The sequence below is a fragment of the Lepisma saccharinum genome, chromosome 5 (assembly GCF_977018435.1).
Source record: "Lepisma saccharinum chromosome 5, izLepSacc3.1, whole genome shotgun sequence".
Lineage (NCBI taxonomy): Eukaryota > Metazoa > Arthropoda > Insecta > Zygentoma > Lepismatidae > Lepisma > Lepisma saccharinum.
Window position 1 is genome coordinate 45,764,778 of NC_139233.1, and position 23,342 is coordinate 45,788,119.

The 23,342-nt window shown below is 38.0% G+C and overlaps 1 protein-coding gene across 5 annotated transcripts in view; it reads right to left on the reverse strand.

Annotated features, from left to right (window-relative positions):
* The window catches only part of LOC145988347 (lipase member I-like), an 82,725-nt gene that overhangs the window by 24,308 nt on the left and 35,075 nt on the right, over nt 1–23,342 (reverse strand). For 3 of the 5 annotated variants that reach the window (XM_083123218.1, XM_083123216.1, XM_083123219.1), the window contains one exon: nt 1,098–1,192. In XM_083123218.1, coding sequence (XP_082979344.1) covers nt 1,098–1,143 — 46 coding nt within the window. In that variant the 5' untranslated portion in view covers nt 1,144–1,192. Of the gene's footprint in view, nt 1–1,097; nt 1,193–23,342 lie in introns of those variants that run through there. The other 2 variants (XM_083123217.1, XM_083123220.1) reach the window with 1 other exon arrangement.

The window sequence follows — 23,342 nt, forward strand, 5'->3', positions numbered from 1 at the left end:
TCTGAGATAAACATTTGCCTTGCTCTCAGAAATATGTTACATCTCTCTAGTTATATTATATTTCATTTCTTACTTAGTTATTGCATTCCAGTATGGCACATATATCATTTTTAATGAAAATGATAAACAAGAACAGTAAAGCTTCTTTAAAGCTAAATATTACACTTATGCATTGTTTATCTTACTGAGAAAAATGACACACAGTTACTTTTTGTAACTGTCTTATCAAATTACTACTTTGACTTGATTTACATTGCGCCGTTTTTTGTGTGTTTATTGAGAACACAATAGGAAACTGCTAAATTACAGTCAAATGTACAATAAAATGGCTATATATAGCACTCACTTCTAAGAAAGAAGGTATAGCTCCCTATAAAATTCCTGGGTACACCGTGGCCTCCCCGATGGCACAGTGGTAGCGTCGCCGCCTTGTAATCAAGGGGTCCCGGGTTCGATACCCGGTGGAGGCACATAGTGGTTCGGATCTCAATTTAAACTGTAGGTCCAGTCCCGATTAGTCTATCTGTGTATAAAGTGGACTTATATCAATCAATCAATCCTGGGTACGCCACTGATCACATTACTGCAGCAGCGAGGGCATAGTGTGGACATCCCCCCCATAAAAGAAGAAAAACTAAATAAATAAATGCTCATTTAGCTTAAGTATTCTTAATTAATTTAGTGATATATGAAAGTGACTGCGCCCACCCACCTCCTTTCTGCCTCCTTATTATTTTATTCTAGAATACTGGATTTTGTTGCCAATGATAAATTAGCACTATTTTATTAGTAGATCTATGAAAAGAATAATTCTTAGTTATGTGCATTATTTCTTACGTACAGTTTTCTTGCAGGCTAACAAGGCTATGGACTCAGGCACTAGTATAATCCTCTGTGCGAGTTTGATTGGGAATGTCCCTTGATATTCATTTCTATCGTCGCGATTAGCCAAAAATCGGAAGAACACGACGTAAAATATCGAAATCAATAAAATAATCTTATGTGTGTATGTACAAGGTGGTCTAAAAGTTCTTAGTCTATGGTGTGGGACGTTTTGGTAACCCTGTATTACTACAGCTGATGGTTTATTTCCTAACCTGTTACCTGGGTGAAGAAGATGATGGACGCTATCGCATGGAGCATTTCTTATTTACAATGATCCTTTCAAAGTTCTCTTATGACTGGCTTGAATCTGCAAAGAAGAAAGAAAAAATCAATTTGTGTTACTTGATTTATGAATGCTGATACGTATATTTCTGAAGGATCATAATAAGTAGGTTAGAGCTGAGAAATGTTGTTTCGGTCTGAGAGTTCCCTATATTTTAACACCTGGACAAAGTAATACGTCATAATGACACCTATTGATTTCCAATGTTGAGGATCGTCGACAATATTCTAGCAACATAAATGCAAATTTGGCGAGTTAAAAGAACGGGGAATTATCAAGTTAAGGCGATATACTGTTCTCTATTTTCCAGTCAATTTTCCTGTTGTAGTTATTCGTATTCGATACTTATCTATTACTCCGAAACTATTATAGATACAAGAATAAAATTTCGTGGAAAGATAGATCTACTAAATTCTCTCTCACTACGTTATTTAAAATATATATCTACAGGAGAGGTCCTACCCAATAGAAAATCAATATCTACGTACTTGCTTTTCGAAACATCTCTTTTCTTTCAACCGTCTTGTTTCTTTCTATTCGCATAGTTCCCTTCTTTCTCTATGTTGCCCTCCTTTCATTACTTCTTCCTTCTCTGTACACTCTGTCTCTCTCTCTTTCCTCATATATTTCCATCTTTCTCTTCATCTTATCATCTCTTTCCATCTTTCTCTCTTTTCCGCTTTCTCTTTCTATCTACTTCCAACTTTCCACCTTTCTCTTTCTTCCATCGTCTCTCTCTCTCTCTTTCTCTCTCTCTCTCTCTCTCTCTCTCTCTCTCTCTCTCACACACACACACACACTTCTCCTCCTTCTTCATATGTCTTCCTCTTTATCTTTCCATCTCCTTTAAGTCTCTCTCTCTCTCTCTCTCTCTCTGTTCTTTCTTTCCAGCTTTCTCCTTTTTCCGCTCTCTCTTTCTATTTATTTCCAGCGTTCCTGACGTCAAATGGGGAAAACAGCAACACAGAGCACAGCATGCCTACACGACTTTCTTTGTATTATTTTTCACCTACATTCCTGTCTTTCTTCCCTTTAGTTCCTTGTTTTCCTTATCAAAACTTGATTTAGTCATTAACGTTTGCAGAATTAGAGTTCGACCTTGAGGGTTTGATAACAGAATTTATTCCTTGTATGCTCAACACACATGAAGGTCTTCAAATTCAATGAAGTAGAAATTTTGGACAACAGATGGCAGAACAGCAGCACTTGTGCATGCTGAGAGCATGCTAGCAAAATATAAAGAAATGAAGCAGTTCCGCCTTAAAGTTACGGTACTAGCTTTTAATTTTTAATATATTTGCAGATAAAAGCAAAAAACAACATGTGCAAGTAGCAAGCTTTAATTAAATACAAATCTATACAAATGGAAGGTTAATATTTTATATGATAAAAATATAAATAAAAATTATGTCCATGTGAAAATAAGATTTCTAATCCTGCTAAGTATATGCCATTCTGGAAGATGGCACTAACATTGCTATTTACGAGGTTATTATTATTATTATTGAAAATCAGGCTACCTTGGTATAGTTGTGACTAGATAGGTGACGCGGCAAAAACTGGAACCGTGTTATCGGTGGTGGACACACCGAAAATTTGCATTTGTGTAAAAGAAAAATGTCTTAAATTCATTTTTCGTCATGCACTTACTTGTTCAATCAAGTTCGTTTAGTAGTCATGTGGAATACTTTGCTGTAACTTCGAAAATTTTTCGAGAAACGTGACATGAGAATGAGAATTGTTTTGGATCATTTCTCTATTTATACTATATAATTGACAATTCCTATTCCATTGATTTTCCAATAGAAACTGGTACATTGTAGTCCTCTAAACATTTCGATTCAAATTGTATCTCGTCGACTCCCTCCCAGATAAGTTGACAGACGCTGTATCCATTATCACCCTATCCAAAAGTCTTCCAACCATGGTGAATCTGTTACAGTATACTACGTAATTGTGGCACAGGTGATATGTGCTACTTGACCGAGACCAGGGGCGCCGACTTGTCAAAATTATTGGGGGGGGGGGAGGGCTCTGATCACTGAAATAAATTAATTAATGACTCACTCCCTCCATTTTTTAAGTTTTGGCCTCAATGTTCGGAATCTCGTAAAAGCCCATGGATTCCTCAAAAATATTAAATTAAAATTTTTATTTACAGTTCGAATGCAAAATGTCAATTGTTCACGGATGGATATGTCACAAGTTTCGTCAATCATAATAGCAAAATATTCCCGACTTTTAATATCTGCTACCACGGAGCGCATAAGAGATCACCCTAATATATCAATGATATCGTTCTGAATGTCATGTGAGAGCCATTTGTAGCCCGAACATCCCATCCACTCTCCTAGTTCATGCACATAGTCTTTTGAAACTCTTTTTAGTAAAAATGTTAACAATACTCATAATTATATACTCAGTATATAGTAATACGTCATGTGTTTTGATGTCTCTGGTCATATCTCCCCTCCCCAAAGTTGATGGTTTAGCGGTCTCAGCCCCCCAAAGTTGATGGTCTAGAATATTTCTAATGTGCGTTTAAAGTTAAGTTCATGTGGCACAATTCAGAGTAAACTTTACAAGAGAAGCAAAATAATACATTAGACTCTCTTAAGCAAAATTATTTGTGGGGTTCTGCTCCCACATCGATAACATTGGGGGTGCTCAAGCCCCACCCCCAAGCCGCATGGAGTCGGCGCCTATACCCGAGACGGCATATGTGCGAACACAGCGTGCTACGACGCCACGGGTACCGGGTTCGAATCCAGGTCTGGGCGTTGGTGTTCCTTGTGAGTGTCTGTTTATCACTTTCAACATATCATCACTCATCCTCATCTTCGCAATTAGCCTAAAATGGCAAAAGAGTGAAGTAAAATGAACAAAAATCAATCAAACGGAATGTATATGCTTACCACCAGAAAACATTAATTATTACTGTATTATTGCATGCAAAGTAAATATATATTGTAGAGATATGGAGACTATTAAACCGAGAAAACATCGTCATGTTAATATTCACACTTGTTTATTTCCTGAACTTGTCCGACCAGCGAGTGATCCCAAGAATGCGCTAACTTGTAACTTCCGTAAAACAAGGAACTGGAAGGCAAACGCGTGGATCTAAACAAGATACATCGTGTTCGAAAGGTTTAACAACCTTTCGACGCCTGAGATTATAAAAGCAAGCTCCTACCCGGAGCTCGCTCTCTATTAGAACTTGACACTCATCGACGCTACATGGATAATTAGTCTAATACTTTACAACACATTACACTGCTGGACTACGACGATGGAACACGGAGTTACCGCTGCCTAGCATGCTAGAAGTCGCAAGGGATCGCTCGGTCTGGTGAGCTGAGGGTCGCTGGATAGAACCTTGGCAACTTTCACGATTCGGTCTGCGAGAAGCATCAAGACAAGACATCACACACACCTACCAGGTATGAACAAGCGTGAATATCCTTTACACCAACTTTCCATATCTCTACCCTCCTAACGGAGCAGGTTCAGCCAACAGATATTATTAAGCTCTACCTAAATGTTTAAATGAAACTTCCCTGTGACCTCAGATCCCAGGTAAAACGGGATTACAACAATATAAACATATGATCTATCATTTTTTCATTTCAGGAAATTCGGTTTTCATTTTCCATCTTAAACGAATTTATTTTTTCTAAAATTCCGGACCGGACATTAGAAAAATTTAGCACAGAAACTTTCTCTTTTCTTCTTCATCTAATGCTTACAATAATTAATGTGACAAAGGATGGACTTTTGTATAGTGTATTATGTAAATAAAATCGGTGCAGGAACTGACTTCCAGCACCAAACTGATTTGACGGAACGGAGTTCCGTTGCGTTCCGGTTCACTTAAAACCTGCGTGTATCGTGTAGCATGCTTTGTTGTTGTGCTTTTAAAGTTACATTATAAAATAGAAATGCCGAAAGAAAAATGGCAATTTACAGATGAACTAGATACAAGTACAGTTGCTTACGATTTTTATTTAAATATGACTGGGTGAAACACTGTGTGACTGGGCAGTTTTTAAGATCTTGTCGTGAGAAGTTTTATTAATTTGTCAGATGTAAAGGTAACCAACCTATTTCAAAAATATAATAAATCTCAAGCAAAAAAACCTGTTAAATAGTTCTTGAAGCTTTCCTGGCGATGAATGATGATGAGTAGGACTCGGAAGTTGAAGACCTATAAATTGCCAAAAAAGACCTATAAAAAGACCTAAAAATATATAAAAAAGGCCCTAAAAACGGAAGAAGGACGTATAAATGTGATCCAAATTAATTAATAACTTCAGTTTTAATTACATATTTAATGAATAATAAAATCAAAATTCTGGTGGTATGGAACACACAGTGCGAAAAACTATATGAATGAAATGCATCTTCTTTAAGACATTATATATGTCGTATACCAATTGAACTTGAACGCCAGACCTGGTTATTAAATGTTGTTCGTCATCAGTCTGTGCATTGTTCCTGTCGAGTATGTATGAAAAGTCATAGCCGTCGTTCATGACGAGGCTTCTCGCATTTATACCATTATGTAAGTTATTGTAATAATTCTGTTATTGTGTTGGTGAATTATACACTTTTGTTTGTGTTGAAACTTCAGTCGTATTCTTTACTCCATTTCCTGAATTACCGAAGAACAAAGAGAACCCAAAACTCAACAATGGCGACGAGGATCTTGGAAACTTCATTTGATACTTACTTCTCGTAATTTTACATATTTCTTATGATAGTTCTTCAAGCTGTCTGTTGGAGGTAAGAATCTCTGTACACAATGCAAAAGTTGTCTCAATTTTCTGAATTCTGCAGAGAGCAGGAAAGTATTAAACAATAATTCGATAGATTCGAGCATTTCTGCAAAGCTTCAGACATTCCCGATGATAAGGCTAAGCATGTTCTATTAGCAGCAATAGGGCACAGAACGTATGCTGATTTATACAATCTCATACAACCTAAATCAATATCAGAGCTCAGTCTTGCTCAAATTCAACAAACATTAATCCGCCATTATGAGCCCAAGAAGAATCTCTTACTTGATAGGCATAAGTTTTTTCTTATTAAACAGAAAGATAATCAAAGCATTCCTGATTTCATTGTGAAAATCAGAGAGCAAGCCTCAAAATGTGATTTTGGTGATCTCATCGATTCAATGTGTCGCGACGTATTTATTCTTGGTATGAGAAGTGTGCGTGTTAGAAATAGACTGTTATCAGATCCTGATTTGACTTTGAAAAAGGCAATAGATACGGCCATGTATCTCAACGAGCTAGAATTAAATGAGGGAATTGTTAACCAAAGTCACTCAGAGAATGCTGTGGAATATTCTGAAACTCCGACTGAATTCACTTCGCGAATACAAAACAGGTACAAGGGCAATCTTGGAATGAACATCAGACAAAATAGAGCTGATACAAGGAATATTGGTAAAAAATCAAACAATGATTCTGGTAAACCGTGTGGTAATTGTAATTCTTTTCATCCTAACGGGAAATGCCCAGCTTTCGGGGCTACTTGCAGATATTGTAAAAAGAAAAATCATTTCTTGACAGCCTGCAAGAAGAGAGAATATAACAATTCTAGCAAAAACAAATTGGTTTCTAACACAAACATTGTGCTTAACACACGTATCAATGAAAGATCTATCAATGTTCCAGCTTATTCAAAACCTACGATTGTACCAAACAATCACAGCAATTTCAAGCAATCACATTTTTCAGATTTTAATGTGCCGTGCATTCCCATAGATTACAAATTTGCAGATATTCAAGAAAAATCTAAGAACGAATTTGTTGATTTTCACTACTTTCGTTACTAAAGAAAGTGAATCTGTTTGGCATACACAGGGATCGTTGTTTATCGACTTACAAGTCAACAATTCTAAGATTACATTCCTAGTGGATACAGGTTCTGTCTATACTTTAATTGACAGTAGACAATTTGAGTCATCATTGCGAGGTTGCACTATACACAATTTTCCTATCATCTTGAAAGCAGCAAATGTTAATAATCTTGGTGTTTTATCAAAAGTTAACGTTGAAGTTGTATTTCAAGGAATGAAACATAACTTAGATTTGATTGTTGTAAAGACAAAATTGAATCGTGCGATTATGGGTTTGTCTTGGATTGACATTTTCATGCCTGAATGGCGAAACATTTTTGTTTCACATGTTCCTCAGATGGTTGCAACTACTGTTGAATCATCAGCAATAAAGGAACTGGTTGCGAATCTAAGGAAAGATTTTCCTATACCTTTTGATGGTGACATGTCCGAGTCGATCAAGCGCTTCGAGATAGACTTGCCATTGAAAGACGATGCTGGACCAGTGTTCAAGAGATATTACGACGTCCCGTACTCGCTTAAGGAACCAGTCAAGGATGAATTACAGAAGTTGGTTAGTGACGGAGTAATTGAACCTATCAAATCATCATTGTGGGCTTCTCCTCTTGTTGTTGTTCGTAAGAAAAACGGTGAATTAAGGCTGTGTGTGTCCTACAAGAACACTGTAAATCCGCAACTTAGGAAGATGGGACATCCGTTACCTAAAATAGAGGACCTCTTCAACAAGATGGTTGGTTGTAGTTGGTTCGTTTCATTTGACCTTCGAAGGGCTTACCTTCAGTTACGCCTATCTCTGCAGGCTCAGAAGGCCCTTGTCTTCAACACGGAATTCGGGTTATTCAGACAGTTGAAGCTTCCCTTCGGAGTAAACTCTGCCAGTGCCATTTTCCAAGCCACGATGGAGCAGATATTGATGGGTGTAGACAAGGTTTCCATTTTCCAAGACGACATTTTAGTAGGAGGAGTTACTCTTGAGGAATGCAATGATAACGCACGAAAGGTACTGAATCTTTTCTCCGATTATGGCGTCCGCATAAATGAACAAAAGTCTGTGTTCTTTGTGCAAAATGTGAAGTATCTGGGCCAGTCTCTTTCACAGGAGGGAATTCGTCCTCTGAAAGAAAACATTGATAAAATAATTCAGTGTAAGCCACCCACTAATGTTGGTGAATTGAAGTCATTTCTCGGTATGGTCACGTATTACGCTTCGTACCTGCCAAACCTAGCTGACTGTGTTGCCAGTTTATATGATTTGTTGAAGAATGGGGTGCGCTGGTCATGGACAGATGTTCATCAGAAGGAATTCCAGGATGTCAAGGATCTGCTATCTAAGGACTTAGTACGCACAGTATATGATCCTTGTAAGGACTTATACCTGATGTCGGATGCATCTCCTACAGCTACGGGAGCAGCCATAATGCACAAGATAAACGGAGTCCTAAAGCCTATCATGTGTATGGCCGGTACTTTATCCGCTGCGGAAAGGAACTACACTCAATTGGAAAGGGAATCACTTGCATTAGTCCGTGGAGTCAAATACTTTCACAAGTATCTTATTGGACGACATTTTGTTGCGTTCACCGACTCGAAACCTTTATCTCACCTGCTGGATCCTAGAAGTAACCTGCCTGCTTTAGCCATCAGCAGAATCAGCAGATGGAAGTTAGTATTGGAAGAATATGACTTCAAAACTGTTTACACGCCTCATGTTGAGTTGGCTGATGCATAGTCTAGAATTTGTGTTGCAGATGATCCAGTTCGTGATTATTATGATGATTTCGCATGTCAGTTGACAGCTGAGCCGGTTGTCCTTAATCTTATTAAATCTTCGGTATTGACGCGCATTTCGCTGGAATCACAACGTGATCCTGAACTTTCTAAAGTCTTCAAATATGTTCAAGGGAGATGGCCACAATTCATCGGGAGAACAAAAGGTCATCCTCTCAGAAAAATATTCGACAGGCGATATGATGTCCACATACAGAAGGGATGTATTTTCGTGGGCGAAAGACTGGTCGTACCTGAATCTTGTATCCAAAGTGTTCTATCTCTGTTGCACAAATTCCACCAGGGAACATGCAAAATGAAGGAAATAGCTCGTTCATCGTTCTTCTGGAAAACGATGAACGAAGATATTGAGAGGGTTACGTCTTTGTATGACACATGTTTGCGATACAATAACAGGCCCAACGTACCGGGTACCGCATTCGAAACGTGGCCTATTGCATCGCAGCCTTTTGAGCGTGTTCATCTTGATTTCTTCCATTTCTCAGACATGAATTTCCTGTTGCTGGTTGACGCTTATTCTCATTGGATATCTATATGGAGAGTGAAGAATATGCAATTTGACGCCATGATTGGTTATTTAGATGAATTTTCTTCATGCTTTGGATATCCGAAAAACCTATGTTACAGACAATGGCCAACCATTTGCATCTTCAGAGTTCAACTCTTATTGCTCGAAGAGGAATATCAAGCTTCTTCACTCAGCTCCGTACACCCCCCAATCAAATGGTCTAGCTGAAAGGAATGTTGGGGTGGTGAAGAACTTACTAGAAAAGAACTTTTCAAATCGTTCATGCATCACGTTGAGAGAGATGGACAAGTTCGTTCTTGAGCTTTTAGGCAGATTAAGGAATACTTCAGTGCACGGGTATAGTCCAGCAGAACGTTTGCTCAAGTTCCGGCCAAGAACTGACATTTCCGCTTTTGACGCGTCTAATGGTTCCAAGAATCAGCCTATTAGTCCCGTTCCGTTTATGCCGGGGGAAAAGGTACTTGTGGAACGTCACAAAAAACAATTCAGCCATGGATACAAGTACAAAATTGGCGAAATTGTTAAATTGATGGGCCGGAAGATGGCGAAGGTTATTGTAGATAATGACATGATTGTTGTTCATCTCACGAAGATTAAGAGGTATCCCGACAAGGTTAGAGAAGACACCTTTGTCCGAAATCAAAGTCGACCGCACAGAAACAACCCAATGCTTGTTAGAGAGGAGGACTATCTTCCAGTACCTGCTACTGAAGATCTAGTGGAACATCCAAATGCTACCTGCGACAATCAACCGCTTAGGAGATCACAGAGACCAAGACGACCGCCTAACCGCTATGGGCAAACTCCATGAAACGGGAGTCTCTTCAGCCGAAGGGGGGGAGAGTGTCGTATACCAATTGAACTTGAACGCCAGAGCTGGTTATTAAATGTTGTTCGTCATCAGTCTGTGCATTGTTCCTGTCGAGTATGTATGAAAAGTCATAGCCGTCGTTCATGACGAGGCTTCTCGCATTTATACCATTATGTAAGTTATTGTAATAATTCTGTTATTGTGTTGGTGAATTATACACTTTTGTTTGTGTTGAAACTTCAGTCGTATTCTTTACTCCATTTCCTGAATTACCGAAGAACAGAGAGAACCCAAAACTCAACAATATATTTTTTAGATTAACATAATTTGAAAAATCATATTTGAAGAATCATATTTGGCTTAACCACACTAGGATTACAGAAATAGGACTTCGGATCCTATTTCAGTCGTCCAAAAATGTTTTTCTCTCGTTTCAGGGATGGTTCAAATATATTTTATTCTTTCTTTTTTTTATTTCTTTACTACAGAAAGGATGTTTAAGAGGTGATGAACTGATGATGATTCGAATTGAGAATGTGCAGTAAAAATGTAGTCGAAAGAAGGTGAAGTTGCAAAAAAAAAAAAGCCGTTAAGACCTAAAAAAAAGGCGAAAAAAAGGTCCAATAAGCCAAAAAACGCCGAAAAAGGCAAAAAAGGACAAATAAAACCCACCTTTTTCTGGCCTACAATGACCGAAAATGAACATATATTATGTTGGGCCTCGTCTTCGGACACTAGGAAAAAAAAGGATTTTTCCTCAACTTCCGAGACCTAGTGATGAGGTTTCCTCGGGATATCAAGCAGGTGCTTTCCACCACCTACACCTCCCTCCTCCCACACCAAATACGTACATAAAACTTTACCCTGCCACCATAGGGGGAGTTTCGTCCGTCCGCTTGGGGGGAAGGGGGGGTTAACATTATTCATGCTTTTATCCATTACGAAAATCATCACGGGAAATTATCACTGAAAGGTGATCCTACATCATTGCATCAAAAAGAAGTGGAATTGTGTTGATGTCGAATTAATTTGATTTACTTTTTGTTATTTAGCGTCGCTTTTCTGCCACTTTTGGCTAATCGCGACGGTGAGATTTAGTGATGATGCGATGAAATTGATGAAGAGGCACTCACAAAGAACACCCATGCCCGGGATCATTGGCATAGTAGAGAATGTTGATTTTCGAGTGTCACTTATATGAAAGGAATAAATACACTGTTATAGATGGAAGCAAATTTATTTAAGAACGCATTCATTAGAATAAAGAAGAAATAATTTGAATATGTTATAATATTAATTATATTTAGATAAATATTAATGGGTAATCCTGTGTTCATGGTAGTGAACAAATTATAATGCTGCAAGACAGTTAAAAGTCCTACATAGGTAACGTAATAGTACAAATTTACATTTCTTTCATTTCTCTACAGCGAAACTTTACAATTTCCTAATTTTACTACAACTGAGAACCCCTTGCAGTTAGATCCGTGGCAAATCTAAGATATTACACCAATTACGTAATTGTATTCTCTAAAACTTCAATAGAAGTGCGCTTTTTGCTCTTTTGTATAAATTATTGAAAAATTCTTTGTCTGTCCACTACCATTTCCTTTCACGTGTTCAACAGGGCCAATGAAGAAAATCTGCCTTGCCTCATGGTTGACCTTATACATGTTTTGATACGTCTCATTGCAGACACTATTAGCACGAGATGCGCTATTCTGTCTTCACGTAGAGTTTAGGATAAATTCAAATTTTTATAGAGGATAAATTCAACTTTTTATTGAAAGAAATGTCATATAGACCTAAAAGGAAAGTCTAATTAAACAAAATATAAAAAAGAACATACTTATGGGCCTCCCCGATGGCGCGGTGGTAGCGTCGTCGCCTTGTAATCAAGGAGTCCCGGGTTCGATACCCGGTGGAGGCACAAGTGGTTCGGATCCCACTTTAAACTGTAGGTCCAGTCCCGATTAGCCTTACTGTGCATAAAGTGGACTTAAAAAACTAAATCAATCAATCAGAACATACTTACACTAAACACCCACTAATAAATGATGACATGAAGAATATAGAAATGTTCAATTTTGGTGAGATATTATTTACCTTGAAGACTAGTCTTTTAAATATGGATTCTCGACCAAACAAATTTTAAATAACCCTGGTGAGATTGCTTGAAAACGACACCAAGTATGACATTCAAAGAAGTTTCAATTCAATAGTCTCAGTGTGTTTGCTCGACGCTTTGAAACCTTGTGCGGAACGTATGGTCTCCATTAAATGCACATGTATTTTAGCTATGTAGAGAATTAAATAAAATATCATGTAAGGGATGTCCAATAGTTCATCTGCAAAATAATCACAAAACATATTGTGATATCAACAATATGCAGTGCTGGTTTACATACTCAGCAAGTGGAAAATAAGCATCCCTGCTTGGGATGTCATTCATAACCAGAAAGTGGAATAATTGGGGGGGGGGGGTCTCCCGTACAAATTATACCCTGCATGGGCGTAACTTGGGACCTAACTTTGGGAGAGGGGGCAGAATCAATCTTGGGACCTAACTTTGGGGAGAAGGGGCAGAATCAATCTTGGAACGTAACTTTGGAGGGAAGGGGCAGAATCAAACTTGGTACTTAACTTGGTTTGATTGACTGATTGATTTAGTTTATTGTACTTCGCGTTTTGTGCCTCTTGGCGAAGATGGGGATGAATGGATATTCACAAACAACCAAGCCCGAGCGGGATTCGAACCCGTGACCATTGTAGTCGCACTTGGGACTTAACTTTGGTGGGGGGGCAGAATCAAACTAGAGACTTGACTTTGAGGTGGGGGCAGAATCGAACTTGGGACTTAACTTTGGAATGGGCAGAATCAAACTTGGGACTTAGCTTTGGGAGCATAATCAAACTTGGCACTTAACTTGGGGGGGGGGGGAGTAGAATTAATATGTTTTCCATCCCATAAAAATAACGTCCAGAACTATTTTGCTGAATAGCTTACATTTGCACAATCATAAAAAAATACGCTTCACTAGTTTGCTACTCAGGTTCCACCAAGAGGTTAACAAAAGGATCATCAACTTTTAAAATTAGTAGCCTGAAAATTCGGGGAGGGGCAAATGCCCCCCTTGCTCCCGCCAAGTTATGCCTATGGTACCCTGGGCCTACCTTCTGTTGTATTCTGCATCAAAACATAATTTGAACTTCACACCTTAAGTGTTACTGTCACACCAGATGAGTAACACACATAATTGTTAATTCTCAGATGTAAAGTTTCATTATGAATTTCCTAATATTTTGGGCAGTTTCTCTTTCCTTAATTATTTTGTGCATATGTCGCATGTATTTGAAAGGGGGGCTAATGTCTGGTTCTGGATTACGTAGCCCCCAGCCCCTACCCAACTACGCCCATGCCTGTCACATCTCTGCACTTCAATCTCTGAAGATGCGAGTGACGTTAGCTCTCTTGAGCTCAGAAACCTATCCGGAAATCACGTGGTTGATATCCCGAGAAAAAGTAGCATGTTGACATCAAACTAACATGTTGACGTGGAAATATAATATGCGGTAATACCCCTGTAAATACCAAGAACCTGACTTTTGCCTAATCCCAAATTGCCTTTTAGTTAAGTTCACAGATTACACAAATAAAAATGTCGAAACACCATAACTTAGAATATATAACTGTATTAAAACATTTAGTACAATCACCATGATAGCATTAATTTAACAGCCATTCTTAGATGCTCAAATTTTATCGACAACTATCTAAACAAAATAAATGTGTATCAGTGTTGCAAACACCTTAATTTCCCCCCAATAAGTTCATAATAATTGGGAATGCCAATTTAGGACAGTCACAATACAGATGAGACAATTGGACCAACTTTACGTGTTTTGGAACTTTCGTGTGGTGTAGGTTGGAGATCCTAAACAAAGTTGCACAAACCGCGATAGTATCGAAATTTATTTTCTGTAATTAAAGCTTTCCCTGGATAATTCCAAGCATTTTAGAGCATGTCGAATTACCATATTTGCCGGCGTATAAGACGCACTTTCTTTCTTTAAAAATAGGTCTGAAAACAGGGTGCGTCTTATACGTTTTATATATGACAAACTCATTTTGGAAAAAAAGTGAAATCTTCAATATCCAGTGATTCATGTATACTCGACCCTGATAATGGGATTTTAACGGATATACAAAATATAGCTGATATATTTTGTGAAACGTTCGAAGATAATTTTTCTCTCACTTCAAATTTAAATTGTGCAAATAAAGACTGGTCTACCATGACAGCATATCCTTCAGTTATATATGAAAAGGAAATCTTTACGCTCAACAAATGTCGATAAAGTTTAATGAGGTAGAAATTTTGAACAACAGATGACATAAAAAATAGGACTTGTGCATGCATATAGCAATCTAGCACAGTTTAAACAAATGAAGCAGTAGCTACGAAAAGTTAAGGCACTATATTATACTTTTTAATATATTTGTAAATAGAAGCACAGAATAAAGTTTTGTGTGGTAAGTTTTAATGAAATACGAATCTCAAGATTAGAAATATATAAATTATAACAAATTAGATTGTGACATTTTTGTGCTTTCCCGAAAGTATACATAGTCGTTGACACTACTTACTATACATAAGTTAATTAAGTATCATTATTGATTGATGTATTGCGTTGGTGTTTTAAGTCAACTTTATGCACAGTAAGGACTGGACCTACAGTTTAAAGTGGGATCCGAACCACTATGTGTCTCCACCGGGCATCGAAACTGGGACAACTTCATTACAAGGCGAAGACTGTGACATCGAGGAGGCCTTTATCATTGTTGAAAACCAGGCTTCCCGGGTATGGTTGCTACTAGCGGCGACAACGCAAAAACTCGAACCGGCTAGGTCATCTCTTTTATGACGAACGTTTGGTGTAAGCTGTGAAAAAATATTTGGTGGTGATTTTGGGTGATCCTATTCACATCTACGTCCATATACTAAATTGGAGAGGCCCTTAAAAAGGAACGAATAGAAATGAAATGCTGCTTCTCTTTGTAATTTCGATACGATTATTAAGGTCGTGTTGAACCTTTGGTTTACGTAACCAAAGTCGTTTTCGAAAATTTATCTCCTTCGAAAAATTGTTACAAATTTTGAAAACTTACATTTGTTGAGCATTCTTTCTAGAGCATTAGAAAGAACCGTCGTGTGGTTTGCTTTAACTGTCGTCTAGTAATCTGGAATAGTTTCGTGGCACTATTGGCCTATTTTCTATCACAGATAATTAAGGATCATCGGTAACAAACCACACGAATGTCCTAGAAAGAATGCTGTACAGATGTAAGTTTTACAATTTGGATCGTCACAGTATTTATGCTTTCAAGGAGAGGAGTTTTCGAAAACCACCTGACATAACTCGACCAAAAAGTTTTTTTTAACTCAAATTTTCTTTAGGGGGCCCTCATGAAGTTACTAGCCTTGAGCCTCCGTGTACAGAAATATGTCAACAAAAGCATGTAACAATTTCCATATTTGTATTCAAAATGTTTCTGTACCACTCCTTCAGAAAATCCTGGAACGTTGTTATGTCCATTGTACCTAGGTACGTACAGCTTCTAACTCAATATACAAAGGTCGTTCAATAAGTTTTGCACAGATGGTTATAATATTTTTATTAGTTGCAAAATGATGATGACATTTTAGGTAAACATACTTTGATCCTTTGGCTAGAAGATCATGTTACTCAATGTAGCCTCCATCTGCTGTGACGCATCTCGTCCAACGTTCTTTCCATGCTTCGAATGCACTTTGGTAAAATTCAGATGGTTGACTTTCACACCATTGTTTCACATAAGAAATGACGCCCTTGTCACTGTCGAATGTTTTCCCCCGCAGGTGGGCCTTCAGACGACCAAGCAGGAAGAAATCCGAAGGAGCCAAGTCCAGACTATAGGGAGGCTGAGGGACGACTTTCCATCCCATGTTCATGATTTGTTGCTGTGTCATCATGGCTGTTTGAGGCTTGGCATTGTCATGATGGAGTTTGATGACCTTACCTTGCAGCTCCGGTCTCTTGGTCTGGAGAGCACGTCGTAACTCGTAACGAATCTCGGTATTCTGGGTTTATCCCTAAAGAACACTTCCCTACACTCCTGCAACGCCTTTGGGTTTCTATGGACGATACTGTCAGTCAGAATCTGAGATCGGGGTTTAGGGCAACAGGATTACACCAAGTAGATCCCACACAAGTCCTGAAAAGACTTCCTGATGAATTACCGGTACGAGATGGGTCAACATCCGAAGATGTAGGACGGAAACTCGATGAAAGCCTGATAGAACTGTTGGCAGAAAACCGTGGTTTCAACAAAGACAAAACTACCGGTACTACTAAAAGGATGAGAGGCAAGAGGGTACCTGTAGAGCCTGGAAAGCAGATGGTTGTTATGGAAGGTGATCATGGAGAAGAGAACAGGATTCAGGAGGAACCTTTGGATGATCCAGATGTAAATAAGAGTGAAAAACCAGGAACATCAAGAGCTGTAGCAGGAACACGACAGAAGGAAGGGCAGCAAACAGCCGTATCCATGAAGAAACGGAAACGAAACATAAGACCGCACACGTGTGGACAATGGACCCTAATTCTATGTGGAATCTGCGGGTTGAAATGGATACATCACAGAGGAACTGCTGACGGGATTAAATGTGGCCAATGTGCAAAATGGATCTGCGGAATATGCAATGAAGGCAGTACTATAGATCCAGTTTACACTTGTCCAAATTGTGATGACGATTCCAACATTTGAAATTTGTAAGACTCCGGATCTGCTCAGACTTTGTACCATAGTTGTCACCAACATAATTGTGTTTTGTTCTCTTTTTTTCAAGCAACGTAACCGGTGGCTATAGGTTCCTAGCAACCGTTTTCGTTTTTGTGAATCATAAACATAAATGTACCGTACCGGTATGTACTTTGCTTTATAGTCTATCAAACTTATACCGGTATTGATTTGTCTTCACTTTGTTTAATGAAAATCCTACCAGTAGCTTTGTCACGATGTAACGTTTGTTTAGTTTTCGGATTATTCAATACAAATGGTAAAACAAATTCTTGCAAAGCTGATTCATCCATTTTACAATGGGCCCTAAGTGTTTTCACATGTTGTAGAGGGGTTACTTTGACACCGCGCCAGTGGAGATGAGGAATATAGCTACACAAAAGTGTTACGGTGTCAAAGTCACCCCAAACATACCCTAATTTATTTTCTTCCGCCCGTTTTGATCTTTCAGGGTTGGATGTATGATTGTACGCTTGGTACACACACAACAAAGCAGCAAAAATATTCACAAACACACTGACAATTGCCAAAAACATGCTACAAACATTTCAAAGTCTTACGGTACTTTCGAATTTCCCATTATACGGAAAGTCAGTATTTTGCAGGAAAGATTGGCTAGCGTGAGGGTTGGGTATAAAATGAATTAGAATCCCTTTAACCGAAGAATGTAGTGGGAAAGTACTGAAAATATCGTGAGGTTCACTGCAATTATCCTACGTTTCATTTAGTATTATGTCAGATTTACACCTTTGTGGAAACTGAAGCATAATTGGCAGCTCGCTACAGCTATGGCAAATCTAGGCAATCAGTACACAAACACATCTTTTTTAGGCAGATTTTAACTACATAGGGTCTGAAAAACATCCTACAAAAATTGTCACACTCAATATTATTACGTTCCACAATGCACATTTCATCTTGAGGCAGCAATCAATATGTTATAACGAGACCTCGGGTTATTAGGTTCTAAAAAGTGTGCTTTTAGGCTCCTAAAATAGGCTCTAAAAATCCTAAAATAGGCTCTAAAAATCCTAAAATAGGATCTAAAAATCCTAAAATAGGTTCTAAAAACCTTAAATTAGGTTCCAAAAATCCTGAAATAGGTTGCAAAAAGACTTAATTTGGTACAAAATTTCTGAAAAATTCTGATTAGATTAGATCAATCGTTAAAATCAAAATTTCACAAGAACCGTAATAACCAAATATTAATTTTCTAAACTAATTTTTATTTCTTTATATCATTTTCAAAATTATCTACAAATTATTATAATACTGCAGTTGTGCTGTTAGAAAATTCGTATGTATAAGTTGCTGCACAATATCAGGGTGGCTACTCACTTGGAATTCCTTGAATTCCGGGAATTACACGTGAATTATTGGCTCCGGAAATTATGTGTGAATTATTGGCTATGGAAATTATTCATGAATTTTGGCAAGACATGAAATAAGGTACAAGCGGATGTTTTCTCTACTCCATTTCTTTTCCGTAGACGTGAAAAATTGCAACTTCTATTAATCCAAATCCCCTTAAATCTATACATGTTTATAAATGAGTTTCTCCCAGTTTAGTTTTTATTTCATTCATTTTTTTGAGAATGAAAAAGAAAGCTACACAGAAAATAAAACAAAATTTTCTCAATCCGTTTACTTTGTTAGTGTCTTTTACAGAACAATCTATCTGGCAGATGGAAGATTATTACAAAATAAGCTTGAAGTTGATTAGGTAAATTTTTTGGTGCATTGGAATCATACAAACCCTTTATATTGTCAATATTTTTGTGTGTGGAAGGAAGGGTGAGAGTCGGTAATACGTAAGGTTGGAATACATCTGCTTGTATCCTTGAATTTTTTTAAAGTTCGCCTAGAAAACCAGGAATTATACTTGAATTTTATCATGGTCCTAGTGACCACCATGAATCTTTTTGCGTTATCCACACTCAAACTCCGCCTTTTGTCTGTGAGGATCATTTCATGTGCTGAAAATTATCTTTCAACAGAAACATAGTCAGTAGTGGATATTTGAATGCTGAAACATTACTTCGCAAGGTGTGAATGCCAAGAAGGACCAAAGTGACACAAAGAATAGTGTCGTTACGCTCCCACATTACTAGAATTACAGTTTATTTCGTTTCCTGTGAGTTTCCGTCACCAAAACTGATTTATGACGTTAGCATTTGTATACACCGTAATTTGTCCTGAACCCTACCTTAAAATGTGAAATACTAATTCATTTATCAAACATACGAACCAAGAATACACGAGTCTTTCTTGATGCTCAGCAGATGTCACTACCTTCTGGAAATCAACGAGGTAGAATTTCAAACTTTGGCCAATAGATGGCTGCAGAGTGGCAATTGTGTATTCTGAGAGTATCACTCTCACATTTTTACAAATATGAAGTAGTTGTACAGTGGAGCATGTGCATTACATTCAGCGGCGTATACTCTGGGTCACCTAGGTAATCGGAGATGATCCGGCTATAATTTTTTAAAAAGTTGTTTTTTTTATTTCTTCACAATATTCTTCCGAACCAATCTTTGTCACATATTTCTTTGCTTCCAGCGCGCAAATGTTTTCAACCGTTTGCCGCGGAATGTCCGTGAGGCTTTTTCTCCAGCTGGTGGAATCTGGTGACGTCAGGGTGAGATTCCACCGGCTCCCTTTAAATCCCTTGACGGGAGGGGAAGGAAACACTGCTTCTCAGGCGCGGTTATTCCGTGGCAAGGGTAAGCTCCTTCTGGAGAGAGTCCATCGGTCGCACTCTCCACCCCAGAGCCTTTGCCATTCCCACGGCTGGCAGTGGCACCCTCTTCTGCCATTCTTCCCCGATGGCCTTTGTATCGTAGGAGCTGTGTTGTTTACGACAGGGAAATTTCTCGGGAAAAAACAGAATTCTGGGTTCACAAAGTGCGTACTGAAAAAGAAAGTAGAGAAAATACATCTGAAAATGCGCGAGAAACAGGGAAATCTGAACAACATTTGCGAACCAATTCTATGTTAATTCTCATTTTACATTTGCTTCTGTCTTACTGATCTCTGCTATTTCAACAGATATTGTAAAAGGAAAAAAAACTTTAATATTGAAAATGAAGGTAATTAAATAAATTAAAATTTGAACTAAAAATTCAAGAAATTACACCGACCTCCGTTGCGGAGTGTTAGCACAGCTCCCTACGACGCCAGAGCTATAGGGTTCGAATACCGGTCTGGGTGTTCTTGGTAAATGTCCCTTCATCAATGTCATATCATCACTCGTAGTGATTAGCCAAAAGTGGCAGAAAAGCGACGTCAAATAACAATTTAATCAATCGATTAATGAAATAATTAAACTATATGCTTACTTTTTTTCATTTTTGTATTTTAAGATGCGTGATTACTTTCTTTGTAGCCTTCAAAACCAGTACTTCTTTCACAGAAATGAATAATTTTTAAAAGGGAAAGCTATCAGAAATAAATTATTACGTACACATAAATTAGTTAATTTAAGTTGTTTTTCCCCCGCTTTAGATTAATAATGATCATAAAGATAAAAGATGTATGAATAAAATATATAAACAAAAAAAGCAATGATTCCAACTTATAGAACCTTGCGCATCGCAGGGAATTTAAAGCTGGGAAAGGGAATTTTTCAGCATCCATAGGGAATTTAATTCTGAGTCAAGGAGTAAGGAACCACAATAGAAGATTGGCGCAGGGAATTGAATGCGTGTTGTAGGTGGTTTTGTGCTGTTGTTCCTATTAGCGATTCGAAAATGTAATATTTGTTTAGCTGTTAGTGGTTTAGTATTCGTGCTAGTGCTGTGTTTACTGAAGTTAAAGGCAATGGATATAATACAATATTTGCGTGTGAAAATATTTGGAACGGGATCTTTTCCGGAGAAATTGGAAATAGTTAATGTAGGTAGGCCAGTAACATCTCTTGTACACAGGTCTTGAACTTAAACTTCCATGTATAGAAACAAAAATCGGGAATGCACGAGTAACTGGACACTGGGGTAACTTGAATTTTAGACTTCAATTAATATTGACGGTTTTTTTTCACTACCGCATTCCTTTCATATTCTTTGTTACAGGTTTTTTCTTATAGATTTATTATATTTTCCTGTTTTATTATTTGAAATTCTAAACGTAGATTAACTGCAAGTGCAATCACAACAATTATTCGACAGTGGTCGCAACAATAAGGTAACATTTTTATCACATATATTCATAAATCCTGTATGGATGTTGAGGTAAATTTGCAGGGAGACTTCAGAAGTGGGTGGATGAATCAAGTGTCGGAGATTACCCACTAGTTAAAACCAGGATACGCCACTGATTACATTCACTTAATAAATACTGTAGATAGGATCTCAAAATCACATTGTGTGTACAGCAAACATATAAGCAATACAAAACTGTACACATAGAACGACAATTATTTGTTTGTATGCATTACGCAAGATAATATACGTATGTATAGTTATGTATGACTAGTCATTTCGTTCCTTTGCCAAGGTAACTATGAACATTGATAGTACGTTTTATATTATCAATTCTAACACCATTAAGCCTTGTTTCCATGATATGAAAAACTCAATATGCTGACCAAGGCAGAAATTTATTTTATTATGAAACATAAACTAAACTTTTAGTGTTTAGTTTATGTTTATGTTTTATAAAAGTTTTTTTTTTAAAGTTTAGTTTATGTTTTATAATAAAATAAATTTCTGCCTTGGTCAGCATATTGATTGGATTGAATTGATGTTTTAAGTCCACTTTATGCACAGTAAGGCTAATCGGGACTGGACCTACAGTTTAAAGTGGGATCCGAACCACTATGTGCCTCCACCGGGTATCGAACCCGGGACCCCTTTATTACAAGGCAACGACGCTACCACTGCGCCATCGGGGAGGCTCGGTCAGCATATTGAGTTTCTCATTATCAATTCGTTAAAAAGCAGGCTTACATGGTATAAATGTTAGTAGGTTAGTTTTTACCACAAATATTTAGCGTGGGAAATGTGACAGTTATTTGGCGAGTATGAAAGCGATTTCGGGGTCTGGCCATAGGCGGAGTTCTGGAGGGGCCAGGGGGGTCTGGCCCCCATCTTAAAAAAGACCTAAGTATAACACATGATTAAGTTCAGTTACTACATTTTTGTTATGAAGCCATACAGCAAATCTTGACTTTTGGCATGTGCGGTAATTGCGCCCCAATAGCGGGTCTTAGACGATTTGATGGATGTGTACAGTTGAAGAAAGAAAAACGTAAAATGAATTTGTGTTGAGTCAACAGTTACTGCTGAGGCATCAAAAGAACTTTTCAATTTAATTTTTCTAAAATTTCTAAAGCTTACTATTCTACCGTAACTTTTTTAAAGTAATACGAGTATTGTATCAATAAAAAAATAATGAAATACGATAATCGTACTGCTTTGCTTCTTTTAAAACTGACAACCAATATACTAATTAATATTTGTTTACTTAAGCGAGGAAATTTTACATTTTCAAATCTAAAAGGACTAAAACTCAGTGATTTTAAGTTTTTTTTTTTTAATTTCCGGGGGAAGGCCTCCGGACCCCTTATAAGCTAGGGGATATTCAACAACCCTGAGGTACATCATATGCTTTTCTCAGAGTCTACCCCCCTCCCCAAAGCAAAAGATCAAACTCCGCCCATGAGTCTGGCATTATTCGTGTACCTGCATCCACATCCATGGGTGGCTTAAGGGCCGGGCGGGTCGGGTGCCAAACTTGATAGCACCAAAATCTTAATTTTGATTATATAAGCGTGACTATTTGGCTTTAATTGTGAAGTTATGTGAGTGATTGATTTGCTTCATTTTACTTCGCTTTTCGTGCCCCCTTTGGCTAATTTGCGAAGATGGGGATGATATGATGAAATTGATGAATGGACACTCACAAACATCCATGCCCACGCCGGGATCCGAACCCGGGACCCCTGGCGTCGTAGCGCGATGTGCTAACCACTCGGCCACGGGGGCCGGCAGGTGGAGTAATGTGAATTGTATTTCACGGGTGGATAGAAATTGTTTGTGTAGCTTTTAGCCACTGTTTATACCCTGTCCCAGGTAACTGTGGAGCAGGGCCGCGCATAGCGGCAGAGGAGGAGGAGGGAAGTCGAGTGGTGAAAGCGCAGCGTTGCCAACCGTACGGTCCAGATCTTAGTCCGTATGCTAAATGTACGGCTTGTCAAAATTTGAACTTCCTGTTTTATCCCTAATATTTCCCCAAGAAATTCTTAAACACAGCGTACGGACCTGAAGACAAAAATACGGTCCGTTTGCCATGTGCGCACGATATTGTCACTTTCAAGAGTTTGCAACGCTTACA